Genomic DNA, 22983 nt, shown 5'->3' with positions numbered 1-22983 from the left:
AGCCATTTGGTAAAACTTTGAAGAAGAGAGTGGACCGATTTAAAATTTTTACTGAATTAGTATAAGTAATACTAATTGAATACTAATTTGCATAATTTGTTTTTACTAATTTGTTTTTCAAATGTTGCATTGACTATACAGCCATCTGTGTTCCAACCAATTTCCATGTAAATATCTTAAAAAATAGAAAAGTGATTAAGAAAAAAAACCTTTTGTTCTGATTGGATGTGATCCTCATACAGTTTTCTAAAAATTAAACCATTTCTTCATGCTTTGATTTGTAATATCTCAAGAACGGATAAACATATTTTAATTCTGTAAAAAGTCTGTTGTTCTGCATTCAATTCTGAATTCAGTGAGACAAGGTTCAAGTTGCACAATTTGGATTTAATTTGAATTTTCACCTGATATGCCCAACCACACTCATTTACATCACCGAGCCAAAACATGATGACCGTCACAGGTGTCCTGTAATGACGGCACGTGTCAGTGTGTATGATGTACTCGACCCGACGGTAAGTGACAGTCGGTTCTTGGTGTCGATGGGTTGGATATGGGACACGGTGCTGAGGGTAATGAAGACAATCCCATCTGCTCCAAACCAACAAGAGGGCTACTGGAAAGGTTACTGATGATTAATGATGATTAGGAGGAATGAGACACAACACACTGCTGACTATGAAGCTGTGTATCTGCAGGACCAGTCACCGACCCCATGCTGACCTTTGTGCCCTGAGAAAGCATCTACAATGGGCATGAAAGTGTCAGAACTGGACCTTGAAGCGATGGAAGCAGGTCACCAGGAAGCACCAGGATGCACTATGTGAAGAAGAAAAGCTGGTGTGATGCTCCCTGGGGTCCTGCATTCACCTCGTACATTCCTGAGGACCAGGTACACCCCTTCACTGCACATTGGAAATGGTTTGAGGAACATGATGAAGAGCTCCAGGTGGTGTCCTGGATCTGCTGATAACGTCTTGCTGCCAGACTGCACAGCACGCCTTCAGAGGTCTTGTTGTAGATTCATTGTCTCAGTGAGTCAGAGCTGTTTTGGCGGCACACAGATGACCAACAGCAAATTCGACAGGAGGTCACGCAGTTTTGGCTCGCTGGTGTAAAGGTTGTTTTCTTTTTAGATTATTTTTTTATGTAATAAAATAGAAAGATATCAATTATCCTTAGCAAAAGTTTATATTTTTACATGTTATTTTATAGTAATATTTACAGAATTAATTAAAAATGTAATCAGATATTTTATGAATGTATTAATTTAATTTAGGCTTCAGTGTATTTTTATTAGAGTTATTATTATTATTATTTTCAAATATATTGTAATTATAATTATTGTTTTGTTTCATTTCTGGTTACACTGGGTTAATTTATGTTTTATTTTCAAGCACTTAATTTCTTACATTTTCACATTTACTTTTGTACTGTCTATTTTCCTATTTATTTTATTATTCCAGATTTGTGTATTCATTTGAGAGGTTAAAATATTTTATTTGGTAATTTAATATGAACAATATGAAAAAATCCACCAAATTTTAACAAGTTTTTATTTTAATGTTTTTTGAAGTTAATTATTGCATTTTCTTGTTAAATAATGTGCAACACATTTTTAAAAAATAACATGTTTAGATTTAATAATAATAATAAATTTATTCAATTTATTTATTTATGATGTAATTGTTTAACTTACTCCCAGAGCTTTCGGTTCTCCTTTCAGGAATTTCTGCAGTGGGCTGATTGTCTGACAGGGATTTTGTCCGGCTGTAGTCGGGGCTGTTGATGAGGGAAGAACCTGACTGACGATGGTGTAGCCACTTCCCACATTAGTGAGCGGGATCGAAGCGCTGGCCATCTTTAATAAAGCACCTCTGTGTGATTAATCTGTGAACAAAAAAACACTTTCACTATCAGTGTGATGGGATAATGTGAGACGAAACTGGAGTAGAAATGAGCATATCGCTTATCCTACATGTATTACATCACTCTACCCAATAGAGATTGAACATTGAATATGGTTTACAATATTGCATGGTTGTCAAGACAACATGACATCACACGTCAGAGACATAAAACTTCTGCACTAGCGAGCGGCTGGGACAGTTTGTAAACAAACATGGCCGCCAGTTTTGTTTCATTAAATACGTAAGATTTTGAGAGAATTTTGAAAGAGAAAGACGCGTTGAACACCTGAAATGAATGTGTATGGATAATAATAATAATAATAATAATAATAATAATAATAATAATGGCTTTATTTCATGGTATATCAGATATACAGCTTATTGCTTTTGCTGGAGAATGCAACTGAGTAAATGTCTGAACTTTATTTGGTGTTAATCAGTGTGGCAGCGGGGGCGTGGTCAAGCGCCGGTCTGTGACAGGAGGGCGGAGTCAGGGAAGGTAAGTGACAGAATCACTTCACCTGAGATCAATTAACCTGTGTTTGTGTGTCTTCCCAGCAACCACACCCTATATAAGGAGAGACAGAACAGAGGAAGGGAGCTCTCTCCTGCACCAGATGACTTGTGTGTGTGTGTGTGTGTCTGGGAGTATGTGTGCTTAACCTGAAAAGGGAACACAATAAATAGTTTTTTTGAACTCAGTTCTGTCCTGCCGTACTTCTGTGCTCCACCCACCTGTTCTGACTTCTACAGTGGTGCCGAAACCCGGGATTGGAGCACAGCAGCCCCATGGAGTCCTCCCCGTTTGCTGAACTGGTCCACGCCCTTGCCACGGCCCAGCAAAGCCAGCACCAGGCGCTACTCACCCTCCGAAAGGAGCAAGAAGAGCGGTTCGAGGCCCTGGTGTTGGCCCAACAAGAAGATCGACAGGTGTTCCGGCACCTCCTCGCGTCGGCGGGGTCCACCAGCGCTCCTGCCGCGGGCCCGTCTCCCCTCACTGTCACCAAGATGGGCCCGCAGGATGACCCCGAGGCGTTCATCATGCTCTTTGAGCAAGTCGCCGAAGCCTCGGGGTGGCCGATGGAGCAGCGCGCGGCGCGCCTCCTCCCCCTGCTCACGGGAGAAGCACAGCTGGCCGTGCTACAGCTCCCCGCCGACCGCCGGCTGGCCTACGCGGACCTCCGCCGGGCCGTCCTCCAGCGCGTGGGGCGCACTCCAGAACAGCAGCGCCAGCGCTTCCGCGCGCTGCGCCTGGAGGAAGTCGGCCGGCCGTTCGCGTTTGGCCAGCAGCTCCGGGACGCCTGCTGGTGGTGGCTGAGGGCCAACAACCGCGACGCCGAAGGAATCCTCGACCAGGTGGCGCTGGAACAGTTCGTCGCTCGCTTACCAGCAGGAACGGCGGAGTGGGTCCGGTGCCACCGCCCGGCGTCATTGGATCAAGCAGTCGAGCTGGCGGAGGACCATTTGGCGGCTGTCCCAGCGGCAGGACAGCAGATGACATCATCTCCTCTCTCCTCTTCTCTCTCTCTCTCTCTCTCTCTCCCCCTCCTCCTGTGTCCCGTCCTCGCCCCATTCCCCCACCGCGGAGGCGGGGGCCGGCTCCTCCCCAGCTGGCCCGGCGCACCCGCGGTGCCCTCCCATTTCTCCCTTCTGTGTCTGTCTCTCCCCCACCTCAGGTGAGTGAGCCCCAGATCACCGGTGCAGAGGGAAAGCCCGGGCCAGTTTGCTGGCGCTGCGGGGAGCCGGATCACCTTCAACAGCAGTGCACAGCAATGGAAGTGGGCGCGGTGGTTCGGATCCCCGACGCGCCAGAGGCCGCCCTCGATCGGGCCGGAGCGTATCGCATACCGGTGAGTATCCAAGGGGCTACATATCAGGCGTTGGTGGATTCTGGTTGTAATCAGACCTCAATTCGCCAAAGCCTGGTTCAAAACGAGGCATTGGGGGGAGCACAAGGGGTGAAGGTGTTATGTGTGCACGGGGATGTTCACCGCTACCCTTTGGTGTCGGTCCACATTATTTTCAGAGGGGAAAAATTTATAGTGAAGGCGGCGGTTAATCCCCGCCTTACCCACTCTTTAATTTTGGGGACGGATTGGCCGGGATTTCGGGGTTTAATGATGCGCCTAGTAGAGAGTGGGTCCTGCCAGTTGACAGGGGGAGGTCCCGGTGTCGCTTTGGCGGGAGCAGCTGTCACAGAGCCGTCTACGTCATCTCCACGTCAGAGTGAGGAGCCGCTGGCTCCTCCTCTCTCTATTGGGGAATCCCTCGCGGATTTCCCATTAGAGCAGTCGCGAGACGAGACTCTGCGACATGCGTTTGACCAAGTGAGAGTAATCGATGGTCAAACGCTCCCGCCGAACGCCACCCTGTCCTTCCCTTACTTCGCGATTTTGAAGGATAGATTATACCGAGTGACGCAGGACACTCAAACTAAAGAGCGAGTCACGCAGCTTTTGATTCCAAGGAGCCGCCGGGAATTGGTATTCCAGGCGGCTCACTTTAATCCCATGGCTGGACACTTAGGGCAGGATAAAACACTAGTCCGAATAATGGCCCGATTCTATTGGCCGGGGATTCGCGGCGATGTCCGTAGGTGGTGTACGGCATGCCACGAATGCCAGTTAGTAAACCCAGCGGCCATTCCAAAAGCGCCTTTGCACCCTCTACCGTTAATCGAGACCCCGTTTGAGAGAATTGGGATGGATCTCGTCGGGCCATTAGATTGGTCAGCACGAGGGTACCACTTTATATTAGTTCTGGTGGACTATGCAACGCGATACCCGGAAGCAGTGCCTCTGCGCAATATCTCAGCACGCAGTATTGCAGAGGCACTCTTCCGCGTCATCTCCCGAGTTGGAATCCCGAAAGAGATTCTGACTGACCAAGGCACTACGTTTATGTCACGAACACTGCGCGAACTGTATGGGTTATTGGGGATAAAGCCGATCCGCACCAGCGTATATCACCCACAAACGGACGGTTTAGTGGAACGGTTCAACCGCACCCTCAAAAATATTATTAAGAAATTCGTAAGTGAGGACGCACGTAATTGGGATAAGTGGCTCGAACCCTTGCTGTTCTCAGTGCGAGAGGTCCCCCAAGCCTCCATGGGGTTCTCCCCGTTCGAATTATTATATGGGCGTAAGCCGCGTGGCATCTTGGACGTGCTGCGGGAAAATTGGGAGGAGGGACCTTCACAAAGTAAGAACGAAATTCAGTACGTTATGGACCTGCGCGCAAAACTCCACACGCTCACCCACCTAACTCAGGAGAATTTGCGTCAGGCCCAGGAACGGCAAGCCCGCCTGTACAACAAGGGTACGCGCCTTAGAGAGTTCACACCGGGAGATAAAGTACTCGTACTGTTGCCCACGTCGAGCTCCAAATTGATCGCCAAGTGGCAAGGGCCCTTTGAGGTCACACGGCGAGTCGGGGACGTCGACTATGAGGTGAGGCGAACAGACAGGGGTGGGGCGCTACAGATCTACCACCTCAATCTGCTAAAACTATGGAACGAGGAGGTCCCCGTGGCGTTGGTGTCGGCAGTTCCGGAGAAGGCGGAGCTGGGGCCGGAGGTTCAAAAAGGGACATTGGCATCACGTACCTCTCCGGTCCCCTGTGGAGACCACCTCTCCCCGACCCAACTCACGGAGGTCGCCCAGTTGCAGGCCGAGTTTTCGGATGTGTTCTCGCCCCTGCCCGGTCGCACTAACCTCATAGAACACCACATAGAGACGCCCCCGGGGGTGGTAGTGCGTAGCCGCCCTTACAGGCTACCCGAACACAAAAAAAAAGGTGGTTCGGGAGGAACTTCAGGCCATGCTCGAAATGGGCATCGTCGAGGAGTCCCACAGCGACTGGAGCAGCCCGGTGGTCTTGGTTCCCAAGGCCGACGGCTCGGTCCGGTTCTGTGTGGACTATAGAAAAGTCAACGCGGTGTCTAAATTTGACGCGTACCCAATGCCTCATATTGATGAGCTGCTCGATCGACTAGGCACGGCTCGCTTTTACTCGACACTGGATTTGAAGAAGGGATATTGGCAGATCCCCTTGACTCCATTATCCCGGGAGAAAACGGCCTTTTCCACACCGTTCGGCTTACACCAGTTCGTCACACTTCCGTTTGGGCTGTTTGGGGCGCCCGCTACGTTTCAGCGGCTGATGGACAGGGTCCTCCGGCCCCACGCCACCTATGCGGCCGCGTACTTGGACGATATTATCATTTATAGTAATGACTGGCAGCGGCACCTGCAACACCTGAGGGCCGTCCTTAGGTCGCTGAGGCGGGCGGGACTCACTGCCAACCCAAAGAAGTGTGCAATTGGGTGGGTGGAAGTACGGTATCTGGGCTTCCACTTGGGCAACGGGCAGGTGCGTCCCCAAATTAATAAGACAGCAGCGATTGCGGCCTGCCCGAGGCCCAAGACCAAAAAGGGGGTGAGACAGTTCCTGGGGCTGGCTGGCTATTATCGTAGGTTTATACCTAAATATTCGGACGTCACCAGCCCGCTGACTGACCTCACTAAAAAGGGGGCGCCAGATCCGGTCCAGTGGACGGAGCAGTGTCAGCGGGCTTTCTCTGAAGTAAAGGCTGCACTGTGTGGGGGGCCACTTTTACACTCCCCTGACTTCTCTCTCCCTTTTACGTTACAGACGGATGCGTCGGACAGAGGGCTGGGGGCCGTTTTGTCCCAGCAGGTGGAGGGGGAGGACCGCCCGGTCCTGTACATCAGTCGGAAGCTGTCAGTGCGTGAGGGGCGCTACAGCACGATTGAGAAGGAGTGCCTGGCGATCAAGTGGGAGGTCCTCGCCCTCCGTTACTACCTGCTGGGGCGCCCTTTCACCCTCTGTTCGGACCACGCGCCCCTCCAGTGGCTCCACCGCATGAAGGATGCCAACGCGCGGATCACCCGTTGGTATCTGGCACTCCAACCCTTCAACTTCAAGGTGGTCCACAGGCCGGGGGCGTAGATGGTCGTGGCGGACTTCCTCTCCCGTCAAGGCGGGGGGGGAGTCGGCTGCAGGCCGGACGGGCGCCCGGCCTGAGTCGGGCGGTGGGGGTATGTGGCAGCGGGGGCGTGGTCAAGCGCCGGTCTGTGACAGGAGGGCGGAGTCAGGGAAGGTAAGTGACAGAATCACTTCACCTGAGATCAATTAACCTGTGTTTGTGTGTCTTCCCAGCAACCACACCCTATATAAGGAGAGAGAGAACAGAGGAAGGGAGCTCTCTCCTGCACCAGATGACTTGTGTGTGTGTGTGTGTGTCTGGGAGTATGTGTGCTTAACCTGAAAAGGGAACACAATAAATAGTTTTTTTGAACTCAGTTCTGTCCTGCCGTACTTCTGTGCTCCACCCACCTGTTCTGACTTCTACAATCAGTTATTTTAATTGATGGCAGGTGTGAACCCAAAAAGACTGAATGCTGTCATTAAAGCAAAAGGTGCTTCAACAAAGTATTAGTTTAAGGGTGTGCACACTTATGCAACCAGCTTATTGTACATTTTTTACTTTTTATTTTTTATCCCCAAACAGATTTTTTTGTTTTTCAATTGAATTGTACAGGTTATAGGTCACATTAAAGTTGGGAAAAGTTTTGAAATTATTTATCATGGTCTCATTTTCTGCACATCAGAAAAACTCATCATTTTACCGGAGTGTGTAAACTTTTTATATCCACTGTATTCCATTCAGCTACTCGCCTTCGACTCATTCGTATCATGCTAGCTGAAAGGAATATATCTGATAGACCATGAAAAAAAGCCAGCCAATATTATTTAAATATCTCACTCAGATCCGTGATGTATTTTGTCTGAAAAATACAAGTTTTTCAACACAAGAAGATAAACTTCATATCTTCAATCCAATGTATGATTTTCTTTTTTTATATCGAGACATTCACAAGCAAAAAGTCCCCAAATTTATCAAAACAATTCCTCGATTTCCTCATGAGTGAGAATATTGAGACATATGATACTCAATATCCTGGACATAGTTTCTATGAAAAGTACGAGTGGTGTATTTCCCACTAGTTACCCCCCATGATGTTCGTGATCTCGACACACAGTATATTAAATTGTGATTTTTTTTCACCATTTATCACATCATGTCTTTTTTTGTTGAACCATGATATCATGTATGCTATCAAGTTTAACACATTATCCTTTTTTATCACCATGTAAAAGTGTGTTTTAGTTTTGGGTGGCTCTCTGTAGATGAGCTAATCTGAGCTAAAACATCTGCCTTCGTTTGTGTTGAAATGGTGAAATGGTTACAGGTTTTCTGATATTCATGTCTCTGAGCTGGGAAGCTTAAAGCTGATAAATTACAGTGAAGGAAGACCTTGGAAAAGGTTCTCAGTTTAAGTACGTTTAATAAATAAATAACCAGGACTGATGAGTGCAAAGAGTCCTTAGGTAGGTTTGACGACTTTTTTTTTTACATTTTAACATTTTTTTCAACATATTAGACGTGACCTTACATTAATTTCATCAGATCAAATCAGTTGGAAATATTAACTTTTTATAATCAAATGCATTTCAAAATAACCCTGGACTACTTTTTTTTTTCTTCTGACTTTCTACATCCATTTTTAACCAAGACTTTTTAACACATTATTTATACTTTCACTTCAGTATCATTTCTCAGTATTGTGTCCAATCCTGAAAATAATCACTTTATTCACACTGAACTTGACATTTGAGGTAAAACTGTGGAGTAAAATTCTACAGTCACCCAGTTTGCAAGACAAAACCAGAAAAAGAAGCCATTTTAAAACATTTTTCACTCCTTTACCTCTCTTTAAAGAAAACACTGATCTGCTCCTGTTACATGTCTGTTAAAAACAATAGAAATCATTTAGTTTAATAAAGACAAAAAGGCTTATTTTACCTCCTGTCCTTTAGCAGTGCAGTCTCTCTCTCTCTCTCTCTCTCTCTCAACACTTTCATTTGGTCAGTGTACCGTTATCCTAAACTCCTCCTACAGTATTCTTCAGAAATGATGTTTATAGTTCCAGTGACACAGATTTCCTGCCTCGAGATTGAGCCGAAATACAAGACCTGAATGAAAAAAGAAAAGAAAAAAAATCCCACAAAGCAGTTGTGCAACCAGATGTGATGTCTGAACATGACACAGAGCTCCAGAGAGAATCAGAGCCAAGCCTGCTGTTGTTTTTGTTCCACAGAGCAGAAGTATTTTCAGCAGGAGCAGAACGATTACCATCAGCGCTGCCTAGAAACATGACCTGGAGTAAACTTTAAAAGTCCACAGCAACAGGAACATGACTGCAATGATAAATATAACTGCAAGCAGGGATTCGTGGGCCCAAGCACTAAGGCTAGGCTGACACTTGCACGATTCCGTGGCACGCATTGGCACGACTCGAGTCGTGCCAGTGCGCAAACTAGTCGTAAACTGGCGTGAAGTGTGCGTAAACCCATCGTGACTGCGTGCCATGTTGGGACGAGAATTTTGAAATGTTCAAAATTTTGGTCACGACAAAATTTCGCGACCGGGTTGTGAACTATGCGCAAACTGTTCGTGATCTCGTCGTGAACTCGTCGGGACGATGCGGGAGGATGCGTGCCAGTGCGTGGAAGTGCGCGCCATGCCACGACTGTCACGAACTGCCACGAATAGTTCACGAACAGCTCACGTCTAGTTCACGAGTAGTTCACGACATGTTCACGAATTGGTGCGCGTCGCAGCGTGGCCGTGCCTTCCCACTGACACGGTCACGCATTGATGGCACGAGCAATTCACGACTAGTTTACGCACTTCATGAACAGTTTGTGCATGGCACGAGCAGTTCACGACGAGTTCACGAGCAGTTCATGAGCAGTTCATGACTACTGCGCGACAGTGGCACTCGCGTCGGTGCGGGGGTATATATAGGGCTTCCCGGACACTTCTTGCCATTCGCAATTTTTTTCTTGCTTTTTTCTTTAATGTCTTTTATTTTCTATTCCTTCATGACTTTTTTTGGGGGGGAGTTTCGTTTCTTTTATTTCAAAAATGGAACAATTGTGGGTGCAGCTCATGAAGCTACTACCATTCTTTCTTGCCAAGGGACAGCACCAGCAGGGGACATGTAGTAATGTGACAGGTAGTCTCGCTGATCCTTTGCATCCTTCTGGGTATGATGGCCGGTTAGAGGCAGCAGCCCCTGCAGGTGTCGGTCAGTCCTCCATCCACCAGGGATCAGATCATGTGTGTCCGGATCTTCGCGGTCCACTTCTGAAATTGCGTGTGGGTATCTGATGAGGATGAGGTTGTGCATGACACAGGCGTGCCCAAGTCGGCATGACACCGTCCGAATTGCGCAAACTCATCGTGCCAATGCGGGAAGTGCGTAAACTATGCGCAAACTATGCGTGAACTCGTCGTGCCAGTTCGTGAATGTGGACGGGCACGCATTCGTGAAGTATGCGTGAACTAGTCGTGAACAGTGCGGGAGCCTCCCAGTTCGTGCCCCAAAATGGCACGACTTGCCACGACAAAATCATGGCCAAAAGTCGTGCAAGTGTCAGCCTAGGGTAAGGGTGCACAGAAGCCTGTTTCATGAGTGAGTGCTGACATGTGGATGTGATGTCACATCAGTGAACATACATGTGATCCTATGGCCCATGTGCAGTGGAGTTCTGCCACGCTTCCTGATTGCACGATGTGATATGTTTAGAATGATGGATATGTTTTCATGCTTGTTATAACTCTGATAAATCCAGTGTGAGGAGAATTTAAACAAAGTTGTTTTATAAACCTCACTTCCTTTTGCTAGTTGGAAGTGGTACAACAATGAGTCACGATTAACGGCATTGTTTGTCAGTAACTCCACTGAAAACACACAAACTACAAACATGGACACTCAGAACTACATTCCCCAAGAACCACAGTGCCGTCTGTCACCTGAGTACTAATTACAGCTGTCACACATTCGCCTAATCAGCACTCACCCTACTTAAGTCACACTCACACAACACCCCATTGCGAAGTATCATCCTGTTTGCCTAATACATGCCAAGTCTTGCATTTTCCCATTTGGCTCTGTTTTCTGATGTTTTGCTTGTGCTATTCTACTACGATTCCTGTCTCGCCTATTCTACGTCGTTTGCTGATCGCCTGACCTATGCCTGTTTCCTGACCTTACTTCTGTCTTGGCTTTGTCAACCATCTACTTCCCCACTCTCCTCTGTGCATACATTAGCAAGTGTCTGAACTCTGACAAGATACTTCACAGTTATGGATGTAGTAGAGGATGTGAAGCAGACGGCTTTAAAAGCTCAGGAATGCCTATTAGGAGAACATCAACAGATGTTAGTGGACCTCAACACCCGCATGTCGCAGCGAGCAACTGTGATGTCACAGGCCCTCCTACAGTGCCCTGAGTCCCTCTCCAGCTCTGCGCTACAACTTCCACCTCCAGGGAAATTTGCCAGAGACCCCACCGAGTGCAAGGGTTTCTTGCTTCAGTGTTCAATGTATTTCGCTACCATGCCTACCCTTTCTGACAAGCACAAGATTGATAAGTTTATTACTTTTCTCACAGGCAAAGCGCTGCGCTGGGCCAGTGCAATTTAGGACAAAGAACAAGATCAGTCGATTTCCTATGAGCAATTCTTCTCCATGTTTAAAAGAGTTTTTAACCACAAACCAGAGGGAATTGAACTTAGAGACAGTCTGTTAACCATTTCACAAGGTTCCTAAAGTGTAGCAGAATATGCTATCGATTTCAGAACAATAGAGGCGGCTAGTGGATGGGATGAACCCGCATTGAAAGCTGTTTTCTGCCAGGGTCTACACCCCACAGTTCTAAGTGAACTCACTTGCCAGGATGAATGGCTCACTTTGGACTCGCTGAATGATCTAGCGATTCAACTGGATCATCTGCTGACTCACAGACCCTTCATTCAGGAAAGCGCTAAATCTGACACTGTTATGGAAATTTCTAATAAACACTTCAGAACAGTTGTCTTTTCAGTCATTTGTTATGGTAAATCATATAAAAGAAATATAAGATAGGAAAGAAAGAAAATTAAAGCAGAACATCACCTCTAGTGATGTGAGAGTACACACGCGCTCTGAGTTGTGTTTTAGTAGCTGTTATCTATGTACTCTAAAGGCATTCGCTTTACTGCCTGTGTCTTCACATGATTGGCTCAAGATTTTCTATGAAGCTTTGCTAATGAGTGCACCTGGCATGCTTTGGTATGTGCAGGCAGATGCAAGCAGGGAGAACTCAAGCTCCCTGCTTATCACCACCGAGGTCAGGAGAGGTGGTTACATCATGAGAAGATGCGTAGTTAGGACGAACTCAAGCACCCTGCTCATTACCACCAAGGTCACAGAAAGGCAATTACAACATTGGAAAAAACATATTTCTCAGTACACTAGGCCACTTAAGCTCAACACACAGAAACACAGAGAATATTAATGTTCATCCATTAAATTTCCCTCACATTTCCCCCCTTTTTATCCTACAGGATAATAATTGCTAAAGAAAGAAATGTACACAATTTCAGTGGTACGAGTTCCCAGAGAGATTCGACTTAACACGTTATTGAGGGTACAGGGATAATGATAAGACTGTTTTGGAAGACATAGATGTCTTAAGTTAATTCTAGCAAGCTATATACATAGATCAGGAAACAATAGAACAGGAAACAACCATAAATGAAAGTGTTTTAAGCTAGGGCTAATTTCATATCAGCTGTGCTGACGTCATCAAACAGTGGGTTGTAGTCTTCGTGTGGGTTTGGAGGCCAGTCAGGCAAGTCATCTGGGTCTATTTTCACCATCTGGTAACCGATATTTGTCAGCTGCCTCTGAAACACAGACATACAACATTGACAGAAAACAGGGAGCAAACATAGCATCACAATCACTAAGCCCAGGACCGGTATGGTGGATGGAATCAGAGTCTTCCATCCACTAAACCAACTGTCTTTGACTCTGTGTCAGCCTGGGTTCCCTGTATCGACCACCACATGAATCCTCCCGTGAGCCCCAGCAGGATCAGGATGCTCAGGCCCATGACTGGACCTAGCTTATAATGATTTACCCCCTTCATTTTATGTTAACTATGTCTCCGAGTTAACCCTTGCCCTTTTTGATGTTTATTGGTGCTCAGAGGGTGGGCACACCCTATCAGCCCTCATCCCACCTCACCGGGACTTGGAGGAAACTCGAAACCCTAAGACTTATCTTTCGGCTAGACACTGAAATACTCTTCCCTATTGAGGGTGCGTGCATGATTGATGTGATACTCGCACTGTTCCATGCAGTGATGCCTTTCTTCCTCACGAGCTTTAGTCAGCGTCCGGGTCACTTAGGCCTTCCTCTTCCTCCTGCTCAGCCGGTTCAGGAACCCTCCTGCAGTGGCTAGCGTGGATCCACATCACTCTGCCCATGACCTTCACTGCCGGTGGGGTTGCGAGCAGGACCTGGAATGGATCATTCCACTGTGGCTTGTTCCACTTGGTTCGTCGGAAGTCCTTCACCACTATCCAATCCCCTGGTTGTAGATTGCGCAGAGATCCCTCAGTGGGCTTGGGAAGTGCTTATTTTACCTGTTTGTGGATAGATTTCAAAGCAGAGGACAACATTGCACAGTAATTCAACATTGCATCATCACACAGTGTGGTGTCCGGCAGTGTTCCTTGGGCTGGCCCTATCCCCGTGTTGGGTACTCATCCAAACAGAATTTCAAATGGGCTTAACCCATGTTTAGGCCTAATTTGCATCCTCATTTGTGTGAGTACTACAGCGAGGACCTTTGTCCATCCTAGCCCTGTTTCTGCACAAGCTTTGCTTAGTTTATTTTTAAGTGACCCATTTTCCCTCTCTACTGCTCCCGCACTGGCAGGATGGTAGGCACAATGTTGTTTCTGGTCTATCCCTAGGAATGCTCCTATATTCTTTAAGGCTGCATTAACAAAGGGTGTTCCATTGTCACTTGAGATTTTGCTAGGTATACCCCACCTAGGAATTATATCTCTCAGGAGTGCTTTGACTACTGCTGCTGAGTCTTGTTTAGCTGTGGGGAATACTTCAACCCATTTTGAAAACATGTCAACTATTACCAGGCAATACCTTTTCCCTTCACTAGGTGTCAGTTCAATGAAGTCCATTTGGAGAAGACCAAATGGTTTGTCTGGTATTGGGTGTGCTGCTTGAGTTAGTTTGATACCTTGACCTGCATTATGTTGTGCGCATATCAAGCATTGCTTGCAAAATTTCGCAGCATAATTTGAAAACCCCTTTGTGAACCACCTCTTTGTTACTTCTGCTACCATCCCCCCTTTTGACACATGGGTGAGCCCATGTGCCAATTTTGCATAGAAAGGGAACATGCGTTTGGTAGACAGGGACGGTCCGAGGGACAAACCCAGATCAAGTTTGCAAAGATACAGCCGGCCTGTTTCCAGACTTGTCTCTTGTCCTGGGTGGCAGTGCTCTGAAGATCTGCTAGCTGTAATCAGGGGGTAGAAACCTGAGGAAAAGCAAGGTTAGAGGGTGAACTGGAAGCTGAGGCTGCACACTTAGCTGCCGCATCCGCCCTGGCATTCCCTTGAGACACAATATCAGTATTGTTAGTATGGGCAGCACACTTACACACAGCAATGGCTCTAGGGAGTAGAATAGCATTCAACAACTCAGAGACCAGTTTATGATGTGCAATGGGAGATCCTGTGCTAGTGAGAAAATTTCTGTGTTTCCAAATGGTGCCAAAATCGTGCACAACACCAAATGCATACCTACTGTCCGTAAAAATATTGACAGATTGCCCTGCAGCCAATTTGCATGCCTCGATAAGGGCACAGAGCTCTGCGGCCTGCACCGACAGGTTTGAGGGCAGAAATGACGCCTTGAGGACCTCGTGATCTGACACTACGGCAAAACCTACTTTGTTCTTTCCCGTCTCTGAGTCTCTGGAGGCTGAACCATCCACATAGAGGACCATGTCTGGATTTCCTAAAGGGTCGCTCTTTAAGTCTGCCCTGGGGGAACAAAAATCGTTAGTGAGAGCAACACAGTCATGTGGTTCTCCATCATGCTCTGTAGGGAGAAGAGAGACAGGATTCAGAACAGTACAACATTTCACAATGATGTTAGGCATATCAAGTATGACAGTGTTATACTTCAACCATCTCTGTGCTGACAAATGTGATGTCTTTTTCTCCAACAGACATAGGGGACCATGTCTGGATTTCCTAAAGGGTCGCTGTGGTAGTTCTCTTGTATGGGCGGAGCACAGAAGACGGCAGGACAGAGCTCAGGTTGATAACGGTTTTATCGTCACACTTTTCAGCGAACAATTTAATCAAACACACAGACAGCCACACACACAACCGGTGTCTGGTTCGGGGGAGAGCCCCTCTGCTCTCTGCTCTCCCTCTTTAAATAGGGCGCGGTCACTGGGAAGACACACACAAACACAGGTTAATTAACATCAGGTGTAGTGATTCTGCCACTTACCTTCCCTGACTCCGCCCTCCTGTCACAGACCGGCGCTTGACCACACCCCCGCTGCCACAGTCGCTCTTTAAGTCTTCCCTGGGGGAACAAAAATTGTTAGTGAGACCAACACAGTCATGTGGTTCTCCATCGTCCTCTGTAGGGAGAAGAGAGGCAGGATTCAGAACAGTACAACGTTTCACAATGATGTTAGGCATATCAAGTATGACAGTGTTATACTTCAACCATCTCTGTGCTGACAAATGTGACGTCTTTTTCTCCAACAGAAGCAGGGAGACAGCATGTGGGACCAAAAGGGTGAGGTTAGAATACCCCACAATATTTCTGGAGGCAGTTACCGCCTTTTCAGCTGCAGCAACTGCACACAAGCAAACAGGAAGTCCAGCCGCCACTGGATCCAGCCTGCTGGAGAAGTAGGCTACAGGTCTGAATCTATCCCTGTGTTTCTGGAAAAGAACACAGGTCATAAACCCTTCTTTTCATCTACAGTTTGAACAAATGGTTTATTGGGGTCAGGCAGTCCCAGAGTGGGTGTGGTCTGCAGAGCGCTCTTTAGGGACATCAGGTGCATGAAGGAAAGCCGCAGCATTGACTGCTTGCAGATCTTGGACAAACCTCCACTCATCGGGCTGGGACGGTTTTCTTGCCTTCTTAACTGGGAAAATAGGAGCGCACACTGGAGAGTCCTGGCAAGGGACAATTACATCTGCCTTCAGCAACGAATCAAAGACTGGTTTTATACCTGCGATTGCTTCTGGTTTGAGTGGGTACTGGGTCTGTCTAGGCCTGAAATCTGATTTGGGGGTGATCACCACTGGTTCAGCATTCTTTATTAGGCCTACATACATCATGTTTACCCTTCACCCAAACGGAATTTGGAACTCCCGCCAATTTGGGGTGCACCTCTGCTGGAGTTATGGCTGTGGAAACAAAGACAAACAGGCCACTATGGCCGGGGTCCCCAGGATCCCGGTCATCAGTGACTAATATTACGCTGCGCTTAACATACACACACATAGTATGACTTTGTTTGTAGACTCCAAGCTTTGGCAAAACAACACACTAGGGTCCTCTGTTTGGGACCATTCATTGCCATTGACTACACACTTCTTGACCCATTTCCCCACGTCTTTCTAATGGGTGGCTCGTGGCTTTGCTAATGAGACATGGGGTATAGAATTAACGATGTCAAGAAATCATGTTGGCAGCAATTGACCTCAGAATCTTCTGACATGAGGCCGCGTATAACATGTTTGAGAACACTGCAATGAACATTGATGCAGTTGTTTGGACAATGAGTAAAATGGACCTGCACAGCGCAATAATGTTTAGACCAATATGTAGTTTTGAGGGTCAATCTTTCACGTACATGGGGGTCTGCAAACCAAGTCTTTTCAAACTCTACATCTTGCCCTTGGTGAACATGTGCTGTACAATGTTAATCTTCCTCTTTCATATAATCTGTGTCAACTGATGAGGTGTTCAAGTGTGTGAGCTGTCCAAGGTGTTTTGGAGTTTGTGTGAGTTGATCTGAGCAGAGCCACCAGACACACATACAGGGGGCTTCCAAACCCATACTGCACACCGCACATTTCACTTACTTCAATAGTTAGTCCATCTGGAGTGGATGTGAAATTTACTCCTAATTTGCACATGCTAACAAATTTACTGGACATGTATGTGAGATGAGGAATGAGTGGGACGTGACTATTCCTCCCTCGCTTTTACACGGGAGGTTGACTGAGAAAGTTTCGGTTACAGGTCGTCCTGAGATGCCCATTGTCTGAATAGAATTTGAGCTGAGTGATGGGTCTACTGGAAGTACCCCATGTTGTATCACTGAGTGTAATGCTCCAGAATCTACTAAAAATGTTAACACATGCCCACACACAGTGAGGGGTATACAAGGGAGTTTAGAGACGGGAGTAGTTGTGTATTTTAACAAACTTAATGCAACTTCAGGTGTATCTATCTGGACTGGTGTATCGGGCGTTTCTGTGTAGTCTTGCTGTTGCATGCAGGTGCTGCTACTAATGTACAACCCCGATTCCAAAAAAGTTGGGACAAAGTACAAATTGTAAATAAAAACGGAATGCAATAATTTACAAATCTCAAAAACTGATATTGTATTCACAATAGAACATAGACAATATATCAAATGTCAAAAGTGAGACATTTTGAAATTTCATGCCATATATTGGCTCATTTGAAATTTCATGACAGCAACACATCTCAAAAAAGTTGGGACAGGGGCAATAAGAGGCTGGAAAAGTTAAAGGTACAAAAAAGGAACCGCTGGAGGACCAAATTGCAACTCATTAAGCCAATTGGCAATAGGTCATTAACATGACTGGGTATAAAAAGAGCATCTTGGAGTGGCAGCAGCTCTCAGAAGTAAAGATGGGAAGAGGATCACCAATCCCCCTGATTCTGCACCGACAAATAGTGGAGCAATATCAGAAAGGAGTTCGATAGTGTAAAATTGCAAAGAGGTCGAACATATCATCATCTACAGTGCATATCATCATCAAAAGATTCAGAGAATCTGGAAGAATCTCTGTGCGTACGGGTCAAGGCCGGAAAACCATACTGGGTACCCGTGATCTTCGGGCCCTTAAACGGCACTGCATCACATACAGGCATGCTTCTGTATTGGAAATCACAAAATGGGCTCAGGAATATTTCCAGAGAACATTATCTGTGAACACAATTCACCATGCCATCCGCCGTTGCCAGCTAAAACTATAGTTCAAAGAAGAAGCCGTATCTAAACATGATCCAGAAGCACAGACGTCTTCTCTGGGCCAAGGCTCATTTAAAATGGACTGTAGCAAAGTGGAAAACTGTTCTGTGGTCAGATGAATCAAAATGTGAAGTTCTTTATGGAAATCAGGGACGCCGTGTCATTCGGACTAAAGAGGAGAAGGACGAACCAAGTTGTTATCAGCGCTCAGTTCAGAAGCCTGCATCTCTGATGGTATGGGGTTGCATTAGTGCGTGTGGCATGGGCAGCTTACACATCTGGAAAGACACCATCAATGCTGAAAGGTATATCCAGATTCTAGAGCAACATATGCTCCCATCCAGACGATGTCTCTTTCAGTGAAGACCTTGCATTTTCCAACATGACAATGCCAAACCACATACTGCATCAATTACAGCATCATGGCTGTGTAGAAGAAGGGTCCGGGTACTGAACTGGCCAGCCTGCAGTCCAGATCATTCACCCATAGAAAACATTTGGCGCATCATAAAACGGAAGATATGACAAAAAAGACCTAAGACAGTTGAGCAACTAGAATTCTACATTAGACAAGAATGGGTTAACATTCCTATCCCTAAACTTGAGCAACTTGTCTCCTCAGTCCCTAGACGTTTACAGACTGTTGTAAAGAGAAAAGGGGATGTCTCACAGTGGGAAACATGGCCTTGTCCCAACTTTTTTGAGATGTGTTGTTGTCATGAAATTTTAAATCACCTAATTTTTCTCTTTAAATGATACATTTTCTCAGTTTAAACATTTGATATGTCATCTATGTTCTATTCTGAATAAAATATGGAATTTTGAAACTTCCACATCATTGCATTCCATTTTTATTTACAATTTGTACTTTGTCCCAACTTTTTTGGAATCGGGGTTGTATTTAACATTATGTGAATGCTCCTGTCTATGTGTATGTGTATCATCAGGTGTGTGTATGTGTTACCTCCCCTGTTCTCTGTGTGGGGCCCGTTCCTGTAGCCCGCTCATCAGTCTGCTTTGCTGTACTCCTCACAGGGCCTCTGGCTGCTACTGTGGAGACAATTTCGAGCAATGTGTCCCTCCTGATTGCAGTTGTAGCAGGTTGCACCTTTTATCCAGGATGAGTCACTCCAGGTCGTCCTGTCTCGGCCCCTACCTCGACCACTTCCTCTTCTTCTTCCTCCTCTTCTTCTTCCTCTTTGTTCAGGCTGAACAGTCTGGAAAAGAGTGAGAGTGGCGGTGTGTAGGTCTTGGTCTCTCTGTGCCGACTTTGTCTTCTCCTTCTCTTTCAGCAACTTTTCTGCATGCACAGTGTACTGTTTGACCTTGGTGAGGCTGGTGGTTTCCCACAGGAGACAGAGCTGCTTTACTGACTTGGCCACTGTTGGATTCATACCGTTCATGAAACTGTTCCGTAGGTGCACTTCCCAGACCTCAGGAGTGTCTTCCACTCCAGCCAGGATCACGGGTCTGGTCAGCCCACTGTGTTTCTCATGCACGGCGGTGAGACAGGCGAGAAACGCTGACACACCTTCTCCATCTTCTTGCTTACACATATTGATCTTAGTCATGTCTATGTTCAAGGGAAAAGCACTGTCCAGACCAGCACAGAGAGCAGTGATGGTATCTCTATACTCACCATTGCCAGCCGCGCTCCAGTCTGGTGTAGTCGCTCGCTGGTCAGCTTCCGGCCACTCTTTGGAAACTTTGTTCCAATCTATACCTATCTTGATCATGAGTAGGCGGTGAAGTTCATGGGTGGTTGCTCGGAATTCTCTGCAAAAAATCAACAGCTCTTTACCAAATCTCTTTCCTCCTACCTCTCTCACATTGGGAAGCGAAGCTATGCTTTCCTTCATGTCAGCTGTTGTCCAGGGTCTGTGGACTAGAAGCATGCTGTCAGCTCCAGCCGCTTCCACCATTGGAAGATGAAGGACTTCAGACTTTAGTTTATGGCCTTGTGGACCCACTTCATGTGGTCAGGTCCAGGAGGGTGTCTCTTCCATCGCCATATGCAAGACCGGATCTCGTGTGTGATGGAGAAGCGAGAGGTGCTGATGCTGGAGGTGGCTGGTAGGCTGGGAGAGATTCCAGAGGCTCAGTTTTTTTCTTTGTCTCGACTTCTCCCCTTCTCTGTGGGTGAGGCGCTTGTGGGAATGATGCTCCGCCTTGCTGAGGAGGCAGTGTGTGTCGGGGTGGTGGGGCAGACTCCAGGTCAGGGTCCATCTGAAATTTCAAACACTGAGAAGAGGGTGAGAGCCCTGCCTGTCATTTCTCTCTTTTGTACTCTCTCTTAAGTGTTTCTTCTTTCCATGCAGAAAACACCCTCCAGTCCCCTAAGAACTTAACATTATCTGCAGACTCTTCTTTTTCCTTCCATTTCAACTTTTCTTCTAACCGTTCTATCTGCCTGGGACTAAAATTGCCCTTTTCAGGGAATTCTAAGTCCTTTATCCATATATCAAACTGTGCCAAACAATCCTCGTCATACAAGGTTTTCATAAGCTGGATGTTTGGGTTGTCATAGGAACACCCACTTATTATATCAGATGTAGCCTCAGGCTTACTTGCTTCTTCCTTTCCTTTCCCTAACTTGCTGCTTCTGTTCCCCATTGTACACTGTTATATTAATAGGCTGTGACAACAGCGGCTGAGTTTCTTTATCAGGATCACAAGAAGAACAGGTTGGACTATGTCCAAAAATGCGACACAATAATCCTTTAGGTGTGTTCTTATTAGTAAACAATTTATCTGACATTTGCCTTAAACTAAAGTAGGTATCATTTAGCACAACAACCTCAAAGACAACTCACGCACATGTACAAAATCTGTTTCTCTGTTTCAGAATTTGGAGGAGGACAGTACTCTGTTAATTCATCAATATTTTGCATGCACACCGGTGTGTCTTTGCAAGTTCGTCATCGAGCCTCTCTATCCCATTCCTCCGACGGGCCAGTTGTTCACACAGAACAAAGGGAGCAAAACTCAATTATCTCCCAGTTACGAATCGCTGAACGTGAGTCCGTTGAGACACGCACCCGTACTTCCCTCGCTCAAGTAGGTGAGCCATTACCCAGTCGGCACTTGGGCGGATTTTTCTCTTACACATCCCAATAAACTACTCGCGGTTGATTGTCTCAAAATTGTGTTTTATCTGTTTCGGCAAACATATTGATGGTACCACAGCTTAGCAGTCCTCCTGGGCTCAGACAAACTTCTGTCCGTCTCTTATATCAGTCTTCCTTGACTGGGACAATCTCTGCCCATTTCTTATTCTTAGTGGACTTTTCTCATTATCCATCTCTTAGTCTTCATTGAGTAGGACAAATCTCTGTCTGTCTCTTATATCATTCTTTAAATACTCGGACAAATCCTTGTCCATTTCTTGTCTCATTCTTTAAATACTGTTTCCACTAATTTCTTTACACAAGAATGCAAAGTTATCACTTACTCGTTCGGTGAGCCCTGACGGTCCAGTCTCTCGTCCGAGTTCTCAGCTCCGCACCGTAACCTTGGGAGTCTTCCGTTGTCCAAGGATCAGACACATATTGCCCACCCAGGGGATGCCAAATTGAAATGGAAATTTCTAATAAACACTTCAGAACGCTTAGCAGTTGTCTTTTCAGTCATTTGTTATGGTAAATCATATAAAATAAATATAAGATAGGAAAGAAAGAAAATTAAAGCAGAACATCGCCTCCAGTGATGTCAGAGTATGCATGCGCTCTGAGTTGTGTTTTAGTGGCTGTTATCTATGTACTCTAAAGGCATTTGCTTTACTGCTTGTGTCTTCACGTGATTGGCTCAAGATTTTCTATGAAGCTTTGCTCATGAGTGCACCTGGCATGCTTTGGTATGTGCAGGCAGATGCAAGCAGGGAGAACTCAAGCTCCCTGCTTATCACCACTGAGGTCACAGAAAGGCAATTACAACATTGGAAAAACATCTTTCTCAGTACACTAGGCCACTTAAGCTCAACACACAGAAACACAGAGAATAATAATGTTCGTCCATTAAATTTCCCTCACAACACAAACTCCGATGACAGTGCTCCCATGGAGGTTTCACATACCAGGCTCTGTCGATCTGAGCGTGAGAGGAGAAGAAGGGAGAGACTATGTTTTTACTGTGGAAACTCAGGACATCAACTGAATAACTGTCCCATTCGTCATCCCTGTAAGGCACCAGTAGAAGAGCCTACATGCACAGCAAGCCTGGTAAGAAGATTTAACTCTAAATCCATTAAAGTTCTGGTACTATTAAAGCTCACGGATGCCACGCACACATGCTGTGCTTTCATTGATTCAGGAGCAGAATCAGTGGTGCAGAAGTTCAACTTGCCAACAACCCTTTTGCAAAGCGTGCTCAACATCCGGACCATAGATGGAGGACCTATAGGAGATGGCCTAGTCACCACTAGGACCACACCTATTCACATTCAGGTGGGAGCTCTTCATTCAGAGCACATCTCCCTTTATGTCACCACCACTGACAATCACAATCTCATCCTTGGCTACCGTTGGCTTCAACTTCATGACCCACTGATATCCTGGCAAAATAAGGAAATCCTCCAATGATCTTCCACCTGCTTCCAGAATTGCATTTCACACCCATGAATCAACCTCGCCTCCACCTCTGTGGAAAGCCCTCAACCAGACTCCCTGGACAAGGTTCCAGAATGTTACAAGGACTTACTGGAGGTCTTCAGCAAGGGAAAGGCATGTTGATTACCACCACATCGACCTTATGACTACACCATAGATCTACTGCTGGGCATGTCACCACCTCATGGACGCCTATATCCTTTGTCCTAGAAGGAGCAAGTGGCCATGGAGGAATACATTCAGGAGGCG

General features: G+C 46.4%; 1 protein-coding gene across 2 annotated transcripts in view; it reads right to left on the bottom strand.

Annotated features, from left to right (window-relative positions):
- Window positions 1-8996, bottom strand: part of LOC132884738 (membrane-spanning 4-domains subfamily A member 12-like) — a 29375-nt gene extending 20379 nt beyond the window's left edge. The window contains exons 1-2 of one of the 2 annotated variants that reach the window (XM_060918635.1): window positions 8803-8996; window positions 1700-1890 (exon numbers count right to left, since the gene is read on the bottom strand). In XM_060918635.1, coding sequence (XP_060774618.1) covers window positions 1700-1861 — 162 coding nt within the window. In that variant the 5' untranslated portion in view covers window positions 1862-1890; window positions 8803-8996. The remainder of the gene's footprint in view (window positions 1-1699; window positions 1891-8802) is intronic. The other variant, XM_060918636.1, reaches the window with a different exon arrangement.
- Between the last annotated feature and the right edge of the window lie 13987 nt (window positions 8997-22983).

Source organism: Neoarius graeffei, chromosome 4, assembly GCF_027579695.1.
Source record: "Neoarius graeffei isolate fNeoGra1 chromosome 4, fNeoGra1.pri, whole genome shotgun sequence".
In the NCBI taxonomy this organism is placed as follows: Eukaryota; Metazoa; Chordata; class Actinopteri; order Siluriformes; family Ariidae; genus Neoarius; species Neoarius graeffei.
The sequence above is the reverse complement of the archived record's forward strand: the minus strand, read 5'-3'. Positions and strand labels throughout refer to the sequence as shown.